Source organism: Paramisgurnus dabryanus, chromosome 21 (genome assembly GCF_030506205.2).
Source record: "Paramisgurnus dabryanus chromosome 21, PD_genome_1.1, whole genome shotgun sequence".
Classification (NCBI taxonomy): domain Eukaryota; kingdom Metazoa; phylum Chordata; class Actinopteri; order Cypriniformes; family Cobitidae; genus Paramisgurnus; species Paramisgurnus dabryanus.
In genome coordinates this window covers 26,294,460-26,308,327 of record NC_133357.1, presented here as the reverse complement: position 1 = coordinate 26,308,327, position 13,868 = coordinate 26,294,460, and the positions used below count along the sequence as shown (strand labels likewise).

The 13,868-nt window shown below is 38.7% G+C and overlaps 1 protein-coding gene across 3 annotated transcripts in view; it reads left to right on the top strand.

The window, feature by feature from the left end:
* The window catches only part of LOC135775873 (death-inducer obliterator 1), a 53,550-nt gene that overhangs the window by 16,642 nt on the left and 23,040 nt on the right, over nt 1–13,868 (top strand). For 2 of the 3 annotated variants that reach the window (XM_065286432.2, XM_065286430.2), the window contains exons 5-7: nt 2,058–2,303; nt 3,056–3,218; nt 12,466–12,504. In XM_065286432.2, coding sequence (XP_065142504.1) covers nt 2,058–2,303; nt 3,056–3,218; nt 12,466–12,504 — 448 coding nt within the window. The remainder of the gene's footprint in view (nt 1–2,057; nt 2,304–3,055; nt 3,219–12,465; nt 12,505–13,868) is intronic. The other variant, XM_065286431.2, reaches the window with a different exon arrangement.

Below are 13,868 nucleotides of genomic sequence, written 5' to 3'. Positions count from 1 at the left end.
TTATGAAGCGTTTACATTAATTGAACATTTCATTAAACAACACATTAAAAAAAAATTACAGTGTTCCTCTTTTGTTCGTTCTTTTTTTGTTCTTTCTTTTTATTCAATTCAATTCAATTTTATTTATATAGCGCTTTTCACAATTGTTAATTTTTTTCTATTCTTTCGTTCGTTCTTTCTTTTGTTCTTTCTCTCTTCAGAACGATGAGTTTGTATAAAGTCAATGTGTTTCAGGGAGGCAGGTCATAGAGAAGCAACAATAAAGTACAGCATCTGAAAACTATAAAACTATGTGTTTTCTGAATTTTAAACCACGCGAATACATTGTATTACACCAAATATGATATTAATTTTATTTTAAGCTGAAGCACTATATTTAAGGAGACATTTCACAAGACTTTTTAAAGATGTCATATAAATATTTGAGTGTGTATATGAGAGTACATATATCAAGTTCTAGCTCAAAGTACCACCTAGATAATTTATTAAAACATGTTAAAATTGCATAGCTTGTTTTTAGGTGTGTCCTTTAAAATGCAAATTAAAAATTGCAGTGCCGTGGTTGGATAGTGCAGATTAAGGGGTGGTATTATTATAATAAGACCCCCTTCTGACATCACAAGGGGAGCCAGATTTCAATTAATATCTATTTTTTCACATACTTGCAGAGAAGGGTTACCCAAACCAAGTTACTGGGTTGACTTTGACTTGTTTTAAGGACATTACATCAGTGGGATAAGCCTGTAGTGTGGTTTTCCACTTTGATTTTGAGTGTGACTCCAAATCCAGACCTCCATGGGTTGATAAATTAGATTTCCATTGATAATTTTTGTGTGATTTTTGTTGTCAGCACTTTCAACTATGTAAAGACAAAAGTATTTAATAAGATTATTTCATTCATTCAGATCTAGGATGCAATTTTACTGTTCCCTTTTGTGAGCAGTGTATATATATATATATATATATATATATATATATATATATATATATATATATATATATATATATATATATATATATATATATATATATATATATCTCATCAATGGTGCGTCAGCCAATCAGATCACCTTATTCCAAAAACTTTTATTTAGCCATTTATGTTTATACAAGACTGAGGCATGTGTTGCGGTCACTGTGATTGGCCACCCTTCAGACAAGCCTTCCATCAAGAGTTAATGCTTTCGCCCCATCTGAATGTACCATAAGACTGTTCTTAAACACTTTTTTTTTTTTACAAATTTTTACCTTTTGCAATTTATTAGATATAGGGTTGCACGATTTGGGTCATTTTTCCCATTGCGGTTATTGGTGCTAATATTGCGATGTGCAATTGCGATTATAGTAAATGGTATTGTGAGTCAACTTGATGGGTTTTAAGGAAAGTCCACACAAAGTTTAGGGATAATTCTAAAATGTGTATTTGTATAACTAGAAATGTATTCGTATTGCCACGTGATGTAGCAACTGCTCAGTGTCATTAATCCTAAATCAAAAATACCGCCATACAACAGACGTAGAGTTTTTTTTTCAGCTACCAGATCCCTGTCAATCTCCTCTGCATCCATCTTCGCTCTGGTATTTCCGCGCTGCGCACACACAAGTGACAACGCACGCCACACACGTGCATGCCACACGTGCACTGCCTTTTTTGTTCGTTTTTCTTTCTTTTTTTAAACCGCAAGAAAAATCATCAAACTGTTATCAGAAAGTTTGTGTTAACAAGTCCACACATTTATTTATTTAATATAATTGCAACATTTTGCTGTCATTTAATCGCACAGGCTGACATCGCGATTGCGATGCGATTAATTGTGCAGCACTAATTAGATAGCAGTTTCAGTCTTAAAATTCATTTCAACCGCAATGAGCCGTGAATAATTACATTTCAGTGCATCAGTCGATGGGTGCTAAGCAGCGATGGTAAGAATAATGGTATTATCGCATGCTGGTATTATACTTGCTGTGTGTTTGAACGCTGTATCAAGTGACTATCATGCAACTCTACAACTACATACGTGCAGTTAACCATTAAATGTATCTGCATTCTCTCTCAGGAGGAGGTTATGGAGGAGCCGAGGTCTGTGGAGAATGAGGTGAAAGAGGAGATTAGCATGTTGGAGGAGGTGGTGGAGGATGCTCCTAAATGTATTGGTCCGGGCTGCAGTAATAACGCTCTGCCAGAGTCTGTGTACTGTGGTCATCAGTGTATTGTGCAGCATGCAGCCACGGCCATGAAGGGTCTCTCTGAATCCAAAACCGAGACAAAACCTGCCGTTGCACCTACCAAACCGTTAATTGCGGTAAGTATCTTTTACCTTTGAACACTATATGAAGCTGTAACTCCTTGAGCTTATATGTCGACAGATTACACTGAGGATATACATTAGGGCGGCATGGTAATTGTAAAAAAAAATCACAATCTTGATTCAAGCACCCAATTATAGTGATTTGTCTGTCTATTAAACCTTTGACAAAAATCTTACCGGAACATTAAAATATGCATGGGCGCTGTTGCGGAGCACAGCAGTCATCATGTAGATTTTTAAACTGGGTTGCTAAAACAATTCTTCATTGGTTCACTCGCAAGCTTCATCTGTGTTTTAAACAGATACACAAGCGACATTTCCTTTGGTGTGTAAGTGTATATCAGTACATGTTAATCTATTTTCTTGGACTACAACAAACACACGAATTGTAGGCAACAGTTTACTTCCTGGGATTTTTGACGTATTCAGATTGATGTGGTATTCCGGCCAATCACAACGTACAGATTAACTGGCAAATCAAGAACACAGAGCTTTCAAATCGATGAGTTTTGTACAAAATCGGTGCATTTGAGGAAGGCAGGAAATCTTTTGTATTTATATTATTACTAAAAGAACAGATCCATGCATTTGGTATCTGATGCTTTTTTCTTTTGTACCGAACCATGACCCATGAGCCGAGGTACACAACGAACTGTGACTTCTGTTTACCGTTACATCCCGTCTAAATAGTATTCATTGCATTAGCTGTGTACCCCAGTTCATTCTTATGTTTTTTCACATTTCAGATCCCGAAACGGTCATTTCTTGCAAAGCTTTTCAAGGTGAAGATCAGTGAGACTCCAACATGTGAAGAGAACGAGAATGCACAGAAAATTATGAATGATGAGTCTGTGTGTTGTGCTCCACTTACTGACTTCTCACATTCATCTGATGTCGAAAATCAATCCAGTATGTATCACACACACAAACACACTATATTTAAAACTTCATATGGCAAGAATATGGAAGATTGCTGGAACTTGATTCCAATGAGCTTTTCCTCATTAAGACGCAAACCATATTCAGAGTTAGTTTGCACATTTGCTTTGTCATGCTTGGCAAAATATTCACCATCCCGTCGTGTTCAGTCATTTAAAAGTAAAACACTTATCAAATGTAATCTTGTTCAACCAATGTACATGTGATTAGTGCACTGGTCAGATGCACTAACTGGCCAATGATCAATGATCTGTCCAGTCAAATCCATCATGTTAATCTCACGGCACTACATCATGTGTCTTTAAACTGTTTAAAAGGTTGATATTATGTTTCTTTTATTGTTTATCAGTGATCAAACATTCTAGAAAAAATTTCCAGAAACATTTAATGCTCGAAAAAATTATAAAAAGCTATAAATGAAAATTATGTTTTCTGCATACACATCTACCTATATCATGTGATATTTTCAAAGCACAGCAGTAACACAGGGGTCCTAGTTAGAGTATATATCAGAGTTCATGTGAATATTGGCACTTTTTTGGGGGTTTTCCACTATGTACAGTACTTAGTACTTGGTATTTTTTGTTGTACTGTACCACCTTAACTCTTTCAACGCCAGCGTTTTTTAAAAAAAGTTGCCAGCCAGCGCCAGCGTTTTTCATGATTTTCACCAAAGTTTAATGCCTTCCAGAAAATGTTCTTCTTTAAATATACAACATACCAAATGAAAGAACAGACCCTCTGCTTTCAAAAAAAAAAAAAGTTTCATCCTACCTTCAGTGGTTCTTTTGTAATCAGCTTTTGAATATGGGTAGGTTTCTGCAAAAACACCACATTTTGAGCAAAAAGCAGAGATAATTCCATTTTTGTGACAGACTTTTCATAGAGATCCCATTCAGAGCGATCTTTAAAACAGACACGGACATGCAGCTTGCCATAGGGCAATACTTCCGGGTTTAAAAAGTTGCGGAAGGGCGGACAATAGCGGTATTGCGGAAAGACGGAAAATCTCGTCATTGGCGGGGAAGTGTTTTCTCTTAATTGACGAGATATCTCGTCAATAGCGGTGAAAGAGTTAATTCCGATCCCAAGCGATACTAAATGTGATGTGTTTACACTACCGATCACTGAAGCCCAGAGTTTGTTTTTTACGTGAATGCGCACAAGGGAACACACAGTCTTGTACAGTTTATTTGACGTCATACGTGTAGACAGATCTTTGATCCATGTGACGACAAGCAATGCATCTTCTGAGCTACATAATACATGATTTTGTAGACACATGCGCTTCATACGTGTACAATGTACACAGAGTTTGAAAAATGCTGCAGTGCGCATACGCTTCTGATGACAGAGCTTTATTTGGACCCTCACTTATGCGTTACACTTCGGCCTTGATTGGTCAGAGAGAATCATCACTACCAGCGTCATTGCTAGATTTGTTTACCTCTGTGCACTGTTGAGCAAACCAAGTGATGTCACCATCTTCGCTTTGTTGTATGAGTTCCCAAACTCTTGATATTTTTGCAGTGAAAACATCCACATGCTGAGAGTGAATAAGACCATTGCATCGACATGCTGCATTGTTCCTGTGTTGTGTGTTTGATTGTATCACGTTTACGAAAATGTCACTGTAGTAGGAGTGGCGCAACTGTAATGATAAGGCTTTAATCCTACTTGCTTTGAAGCGTTACTAAACTGCAGTGGAAAAGCAAACCGAACCAAAATGAGTCGTGACGATAACTCAAATATCTTTCGAAGTACACAGCATCAAACCTTAAAGCAGATAGGTTACCCTAGCAGATCACCACACCAGATGCTACTCCTTTCAGTTACAAACAGGAAGGTGAGACAACATTAGGCACAAACTCACCAATATTGGACCACAGAAGACTGGAAAGCATTGCTTGGTCTGACGAGTGTCAATTTTTGCTGTGACCTTCAAATGATAGTCTGAATCCATCCTGGCAATCTTGTGCCCAATCTTGTCACGGTTATAGTAAGATAACATTCTATAATCATTTCAAACTGGGCTTTTAAACATGACATGGTGGTGGCCACCAACATCAGATCTCAGTCCTGCAGAGCAGCTTTAAACAGGAGATTCCCATCATTTATATGCAGCAACTGTGTGATGCAGTCATGTCAGTATGGAACAAAATCTTAAAGGAATGTTTCCAGCACTTTTATCTGTGCCACTACAAGTTAAGCAAAATGTTCCTAATAAAGTGACTGCTGTGTTTATGTGTTGATACAAAAATTGATCTGTATTATGGTAAGTAAATGTTGACAGAATATTTTTTTTGAATGAACAAAGTTACCACATGCATACAATACACATTCTGCACACGGAATATAATAAGAGAGTTTTTAAAGCTGAAGGACTCTCAGCTTCAACCATAAAAGTACACATAAATTACAAAACTGCTAAAAGATCATCCAAGAGTTCACACAAGAGCATCCCACCTCACACTTCCTTTTGGAATACTGTGATTGAACATTACACTCTGCATGTGAGGTCAGAATGGGAAAAAAGCCAAAGAGAATAATCATCTGTGTGCGATCATACTGTTGGAGAAGGAGCCGAGGCAGCAGTCTGGCGGCAGATGTTTGCTGAAGTATATGAAAGCACTGGCTCATTGAAGAAGCCATGTTTACTGTTCATACACAATGACTTGCAACACACATTGTCAAACACAAGTTGGGACTAACACTGTATTCCAACTAGTTGAAGTGAAGCAAAGTGATACATAAGTTATCCCAGACTATGAACAGACTGAACTTAACCCTCTGGGGTCTTTAAGTTTATTGGCCTCCTCGAGTAGTTTTGACCTGCACTGAAATGTGTGCTTTTTTCAGTTGCCTAAAAACATAATAATGGCAAAAGTCTCAACCCTGTGTTCAGCACAAACTGAGCTACAATAATATGTGAGCAACATGTATGTACATTTTTGAGAGAAAAATGCTTGATTTTTGGAAAGAGTGATATAAGTCCACAAAACCCATACTAATCATGTTTTCATACCACTTTTCAAAACAGGAACTAGCAGTCTGGATCAAATTTAAGCACATTTATAGTATTGTAGACTTGTTTTGAAGACTTTGTTACTTCTGTAGGTTCATCAAATGTGAAATGTTCAGCATGGTTATCTTGTAGCTCTGGAACACCACAGGGTCCCCACCACAGTTTGGTACAATTTACCACATGGTAAAATGCCATGTTTACATAAAATAACTACAATTTGAATGTATTAATAATGACCCAAATTTAGCTAATCTTTCTACCCTTCTACTCATCATTGGCAAGAAAAAGTATGTGATCCCTAGGAATAAACTGGTTTCTGCAATGATTTGCCATAAAATGTGAGCTGATCCTAATATAGGTCACAACAATAGACAAACACAATGTGCCTAAGCTGACAACACACAAAAAATGAATTTGAAATCACCCATTTAACATTCACAGGGTTTTAGGAAAATGTAAGTGGAAGGTGTGGTTTAGTGCAACTCTTGATTGATTGCTGAGATCTAAGATTGCTGTCCTCAAAGGTTTTAAGCCATAAAACATTTTTTGTTTCATACAGTAAACATCTCCTCACTATCTGCTAGCTGCCTGTCTCCTGAACACACTGTAAAAAACACGGTCTCTTTTGACAGCTCAGGCTCCACAAACTGCAACAAAAATAAAGTGGTCAAACCTAACACCACGAAACATAACAAAGTGTTCCAGCCAATAAACGACAAGAAGGATTTGGGAGTGGGGGTTGGGCGCATTCATGGCTCATTCAGAAACCACAGAAAAGAGTGGGAGTGGAGGGGAGGAGTAGCTACGCTCAGTTTAGTTTGACAACCCTTCGAACGTCAACAAGAAGTGATGTCACACAGATTCCCTTAGAGCGCCTTTAAGAAGCATCAGCTCTTATTAACCATGTCTCTCTAAAGGTAACCAATCAAGAGTTGTTACACTCCGTAAGGCTAAAAAGGGATACAAAACAATCTCAAAATTTTTAGACCTAATCAGTCTACAGTTAGACAAAGTTTCTATAAATGGAGAGCGTTTAAACCTATAGTTACCCTTCCTAGAAGATGACTCCTAAGGCACAATGCAGAATACTCAATAAAGTGAAGAAGAACCAACAAGGAACAGCTAAAGGCTTGAAGACATCATTGGAACTGCCACACATTTCTGTTCATGAGTCTACCATATGTAAGTCTTTCAACTGGCATGGTGTGTATGGCAGAACACCACGGAGGAAGCTGCTGCTCTCACGAAAAACATTGCTGTAAACCTTAAGTTGGTAAAAGAGCACCTTGGCAAACCCCAGTGCTACTGGGCATTTTTTTATGGACTGATGAAACAAAAGTTGTTTGGGAAAAATACTATCCCATTATCCCAACAGTGAAGTATGGTGAGAGGAACATCATGATTTGGGCATGCTTTGCTGCCTCAGGCCCTGGACCACTTGCCATCATCGAGGGAAAAAGTAATTCCCAAGTTTAACAAAATATTTTACAGGATAATGTCAGGGTGGCTGTCCACCAATTGAAGCACACACACAAACACTCCAAACACAAATGCCACACAGTGAATCACAAAATCCATGCAGCATGCAGTATAAACAGAAGTAAGGATTCCACCATCAAAGGACCAACACCCACAATTCAATCAGTGCCCCAGATTATCCCACTGCAAAAAAAATACACAATCAGTTGGTTATCACTAAAAAAATATAAACAAACAATCCCACTCTAGCCTTTTAACATTCAGCTAAAAGCAACCATAAACGTAAAGGATGCCTTAAGTAAAAAATCTAACCAAAACAAAAGAATCGCATAACCAAAAATAAAGGGTAAAGAAGGACTGTAGGACTTTTACTTAATAATATTAAAGGAGTTTAACATTATCAAATAAAACCCTAAAAACTTGTCAGTTAAACCAGGCCAGAACAAAAATACCATTCTCAAAAGGCAAACAAACACCACAGCCCAGCAGCCAAAATCTGACCCCCCTAAAACAAAACTCCTTCATACACTATAGGGCAGTTTCCCAGACAGGGATGAATATAAAAGCTGTACAAACTGAAAACAACTTGCACTTAAATATCTTAACATACATCAGTGCCCTTTGTTTTGCCTCAAAATGTACCCCAGTAGCGTTTTTAGTAAGGCATGTATAATAAAAGTAGTTATATTTCCTAAGTAATTTAGGCCTAGTTCTGGCTTAAGCTAATCCCTGTCTGGGAAACCACCCCAATACTGCCAAAAGTTTTGGGACACTTGTCTTTATATGTACATTAATTACATCCCATTCTTAATTGATAGGGTTTAATATTGAGTTGGCCCACCCTTTGCAGCTACAACAGCTTCAACTCTTCTTGGAAGACTTTCTACAAGGTTTATGGGAATTTTTGACTTTTCTTCTAGAAGCACATTTGTAAGGTCAGACAATGATGTTGGAAGAGAAGGCCTTGCTCGTAGTCTTCTCTCTAATTCATCCCAAAGATGTTCTATTGGCTTGAGGCCAGTCAAGTTCCTCCACACCAAACTCCCTCATCCATGTCCTTATGGGCCTTGCTTTGTGCATGGTGCACAGACATGTTGGAACAGGAAGGGGCCATCCCCAAACTGTTTCCACAAAGTTGAGAGCATGAAATTGTCCACAATGTCTTGGTATGAGGAATCATTAGGAGATCGTTTCACTGGAACTTAGGGGCCAAGCCCAACCCCTGAAAAACAACCCCACACCATAATCCTCCCTCCACCAAACTTTACACTTGGCAGAATGCAGTCAGGCAAGTACCATTCCCCTGGCAACTGCCAAACACAGACTCGTCCATCGGATTGCCAGACAGAGAAGCAAGATTCGTCGCTTCAGAGAACACATCTCCACTGCATCCGATGCTTTGCATTGACTTTGGTGATGTAGGGTTTGGATGCAGCTTCCCAGCCTTGAAAACCCATTCCATTAAGCTCTCTACGCACTGTGCTTGTCTAATCTGAAGGCCACACGAAGTTTGGAGGTCTGTAGTTATTGACTCTGCAGAGAGTTGCTGACTTTCATGCACTGTGTGCCTTAGCATGTGCTGACCCCGCTTTGTGATTTTACGTGGCCTACCACTTCATGTTGTTCCCAATTGCTTCCATTTTGTTATAATATTACTAACAGTTGACTGTAGAATATTCAATAGTGAGAAAATGTCACAAATTAACTTATTGCACAGGTGGCAACCTAGCACTGTACCACACTTGAATTCACTGAGCTCCGGAGAATGACCCATTCTTTCACAAATGTTGGTAAAAGCTGTCTGCATGCTTAGGTGATTGATTTTTATACACCTGAGCCCATGGAAGTGATTGGAACACCAGAATTCAATGATTTGGAGGGGTGTTCCAAAACTTTTGCCAATACAGTGTATTAAAAACCAGGTTAACAACCAAACACCAAAAGGGGAAAATTATCCTCTCTGTCTCTCATTAAATACACAACACTTGAACGTACAAGAACAAAGGAAGTATATAAGAAAGGGAAACCCCATGAAACAATGCTTCTCTCTCTACCCTAGCACAAAGAACACATAATCATTGCCTCACCTTAAAGCAGAAATCTAACTCTGAAACAGAGAAAATCAAGCAGGAACCATTCCTCAAAGCTGCTCAGACACTTTATAGAGTATTCGGTATCCTAAGCGTTTGTCCATTTGTAACGCTAATCTGTGGACTTTCTCCTTAAAGGGGAATGCACTCAGTTGGACACCTTTCCAATTGTGTCTGATGTTGAGATTCATCTTTTTCCCTGAGGAGAATAAGAGACTTGTATATTACAAAAGACAAAAACATTAAGTGATGCTCAAGAAACACAACACTATACATCACAAGAAGCTTTGAATTAGATAAACAGTGTAATTTTTTTATCTGCTACGAAACATAAATGTTTTAGACACATGTCATTGTTTCAGAAGTTTACATCATTACTCATTGCAGTCATAAATATGGCTATTTAATGTTCAGAATATTGCAATTTTCCAAGTGAGGTGGATCCTGTTACTTTTTGCACTGGTTGCACTGGTGCGCCTAACATTTTTTCTTAGGTGCACCAGCACAAAAGTTAGGTGCACCCTAATTTTTGACCGCATCGGATTTATAGTTCACCCAAAAAAGAAAATTCTGTCATAATTTACTCACTCTCATGTTGTTACAAACCTGTATAAATGTCTTTGTTCTGGTGAACATGAATAAAAATATTTTGAGGAATGTTTCCATTCATGAGCCCCATTCACTTCCATAGTATTATTTTTTCCTAGAAGTGAATGGGGCTCATGCTTGGTTTGGGTATTAACATTCCTCAAAATATCTTGCTTTGTGTTTATCAGAACAAAGAAATTTATACAGGTTTGTAACAAAATGAGGGAGAGTTAATGATGACAGAATTGTCATTTTTGGGTGAACTGTCCCTTTAACACCGCAAGTTTAGCGCCCATGGTGGTTTAATACAGAATATAAACATGTAGGCTATTTTATAATTTTCCTTATACGAGTCATGCACAGTCCTGTTTGATAACACGCATCCGTGCGATTAAAATAACACTTGACCCGTTATCCGACATCAGCATCAATTTATTTCATACCCGCCCGTTTTACATAAAGACTGCGACCGGCCGCACCGCAAATCGTGAAGTAAGTAGAAACCTTTAAAGATCTTCATGCAGAACATTGACAGAAATAAGCACAGGACCATGACTGGACAAATATATTAACATTTAATGTGAAACTTTGTGAGGGTCGGCAGATTGACGGCTGAGCGGTCAGCAGTGTTTTAACACTCATAAGCGCTGCGCTTATATTTATACCTTTTAAATTAATGATATGATTGCAGTGATTCCAAAGGGATGTCCAAAAAAACTCAAGTAGAATGTTAAATGTTTAAAGTTGAATGTATTTTTCTCGCTGCCCTGCGTAAACCCGCGCCGGTGATGGCATGAAACGCCTGATGAGATTGCATAAAAAACTTGGAGCCCGTCACACAAAAAATAAACTCATATAGGCTATAGGCTACTTTTGAATTCGTTTTGTTAATTTGCTAATTATTTAAGTGAAAGACATTTCATGTAGGCTTATTTATTTTATTATTTTTTCACAAAAGAAAGATGTAATCATCATATTCATTTTAATGCTTTTTGCGCATAAACTAAACCCTTGGGGGAATTATTTATAAATGAATCAACAACGCAAATCAAGGAATTAACTTATTTATCTATTTAAGACAGTCTGACAGGCCGGTAATAGCGATACAGCAAACACCGAAAAGTTTATAGGATTAGATTTGGAAGTAATATTATGAAGAAAACAGCGGTCCTGACTCCTGGCTTTTTTCTATAAATTTGGCACACGGCACGCGACATTGCTGTTCGGGGTTACGTTCAAATAATTTTCTTCAAAAGAATTATGCTCTGGCTCGATTGTAAGAGGCTCATTACCTAATTCCGTCTTCGGGTTCGGACCTGATGTGACGGGAGGTTGATGTCAGAGAGCATTGGTTATGATCTTCGGACGGATCAGGCATTAACTTAACATTCTTAACGAAAAAGTTGTCAATCGTTCTTTCCCTCTTCTCTTATCATCCGCGGCTACATCCACAACTGTTTATCTGACGGACTCATCTCTCTCTCTCTCTCTCTCTCTCTCTCTCTCTCTCTCTCTCTCTCTCTCTCTCTCTCTCTCTCTCTCTCTCTCTCTCTCTCTCTCTCTCTCTCTCTCTCTCTCTCTCTCTCTCTCTCTCTCTCTCTCTCTCTCTCTGACTGGAGTGCACACGCATTTTTAAATGTACACATACGTAGATCTGGACCATGGCTTTTTTCCCTCGAACTCCTGGTCGCACTAGTGCGACCTGATATTTTTTTAAGTCGCACCATTGAGAAATTAGGTCGCATGTGCGACCAAATTGGTCGCACTCTAGAGCCCTACTAGACAATTGCGTTTGACCCTGAGCTACCAAGGGGCCCTAAAACACAGTACGTTGTGAGCAGCCACTTTTTGCCCCTGGTAATCAAGATTCCCAGAAGCCTATCTGAATTATATTTAATATATATATTTTATATATATTTATATAATATATTTACACCAGTGGATCAGAAAAGATGATTCACATAAAAATTGCAGTCAGAGTCTTTGCTTTTCACCACACAAACAACACCCACTGTCTGTCTCCTTTTTCCTCCAGACACAGCCCTCTCCCAGCCACGGACCGGGCTCTGTGCCGGTGAGTATGCTTCGCAAATAATACAGGCTGCACAGTTTGTATAATATCAGGGTTAAATCTCAGGTACAGTAGCCCTTTTCTTAGGCTTTAGTCTGCCAAAATTTCTGCCCAACCCCACTAAAGATTGTTATTGTTATGTATTCCCCAATCTGAATTCGTGATTGCTTTAGTCCTATTTAAATCTCATACGAAAATTACTGTGACTCTGTCTTTTAATCTGTTATTATGCTCATTTTTCAAGTTCATTTAGATTCCACAGCTCATAGCAGAGCGAATGTCAAAGCACAAGATTTGTACATTAAGTGAAAGATGACATCTGCATCTGTGTAGTCCATCATTAAGTTTACATAATTTAGGCTAATGCATGAGCCATGCAGATGCTTTCCCATCCACTTTAAAGTGTTTACACCCCTTGTTTATCTCCAGGAATAGTTCTTAACACCCATGAATCCATTAAATAAAAACTATATTATGTTTCGTCATGTTATGTTAAATTATAATACAATGACCAACGCACAGTGTGTTTGCTGCTACGACCTACGTACCAGTATTTGTTTAGCAGTAGCGCATGCTGGTGATGTTGTGCTAACATGTGACACAGCGGTCAAAGCCTCCAATTCAATAGGTGTTAGGGTGACCACCTGCTAATAAGCCCAAGGGGGGACAAGGGGTATGTTTCTGAGGGACAATGTGGGACACTCCCTGGCGTGGCGGTGCCCCCAACACATGGGCAGACCTATTGATATTGGTTTCCCCATTTCTAGCACATACCATCTTACATGCCATATTTATAATGCCCTATTCCCCTAAACATGTGTAATTGCTGATGTATGCTCATGAATAGGCCAAACAATGTGTATTTTGTTTCTAAATAAAGATTCATAATATTTTGAACATTCAATGAATTGACAGATGCACTTAAGGGCGATTTATAGTCGTGCGTAGGCTATCCGTAGCCTGTGCGTAGCTCAGCGGACCGCAAGCGCAGTGATTGGTCCATCAGAACCCCTCCCGTCAGGTAAAAAAACTGCGTCATAGGTATTTCCGTTTGTGACGGTGAAAACAAAGATGAGCCAAGTTGAGGAGTGATTTAACTCAAACTGCAACAAAAGTCGCTGTTTATTTACTTCCATCATTTCTGGTCTTCTCAAATTATACACAAGATGCTATTTCTTCTTCGTTTGTGGGTTAACTTGCCAAGCTTCTTCTTCTCTGACGGTCGTGCTGCTACTGTGGTTACACGCCTGGATACTGCCTACCAGCGGTTTGCGGGAGTGTTTGCACGTCGACGCAGAGGACAACGCAATAGTATAAATGAAAACCGAAGCGGAAACCTACGCTGTCGCGGCTATGCCGTAGGACCT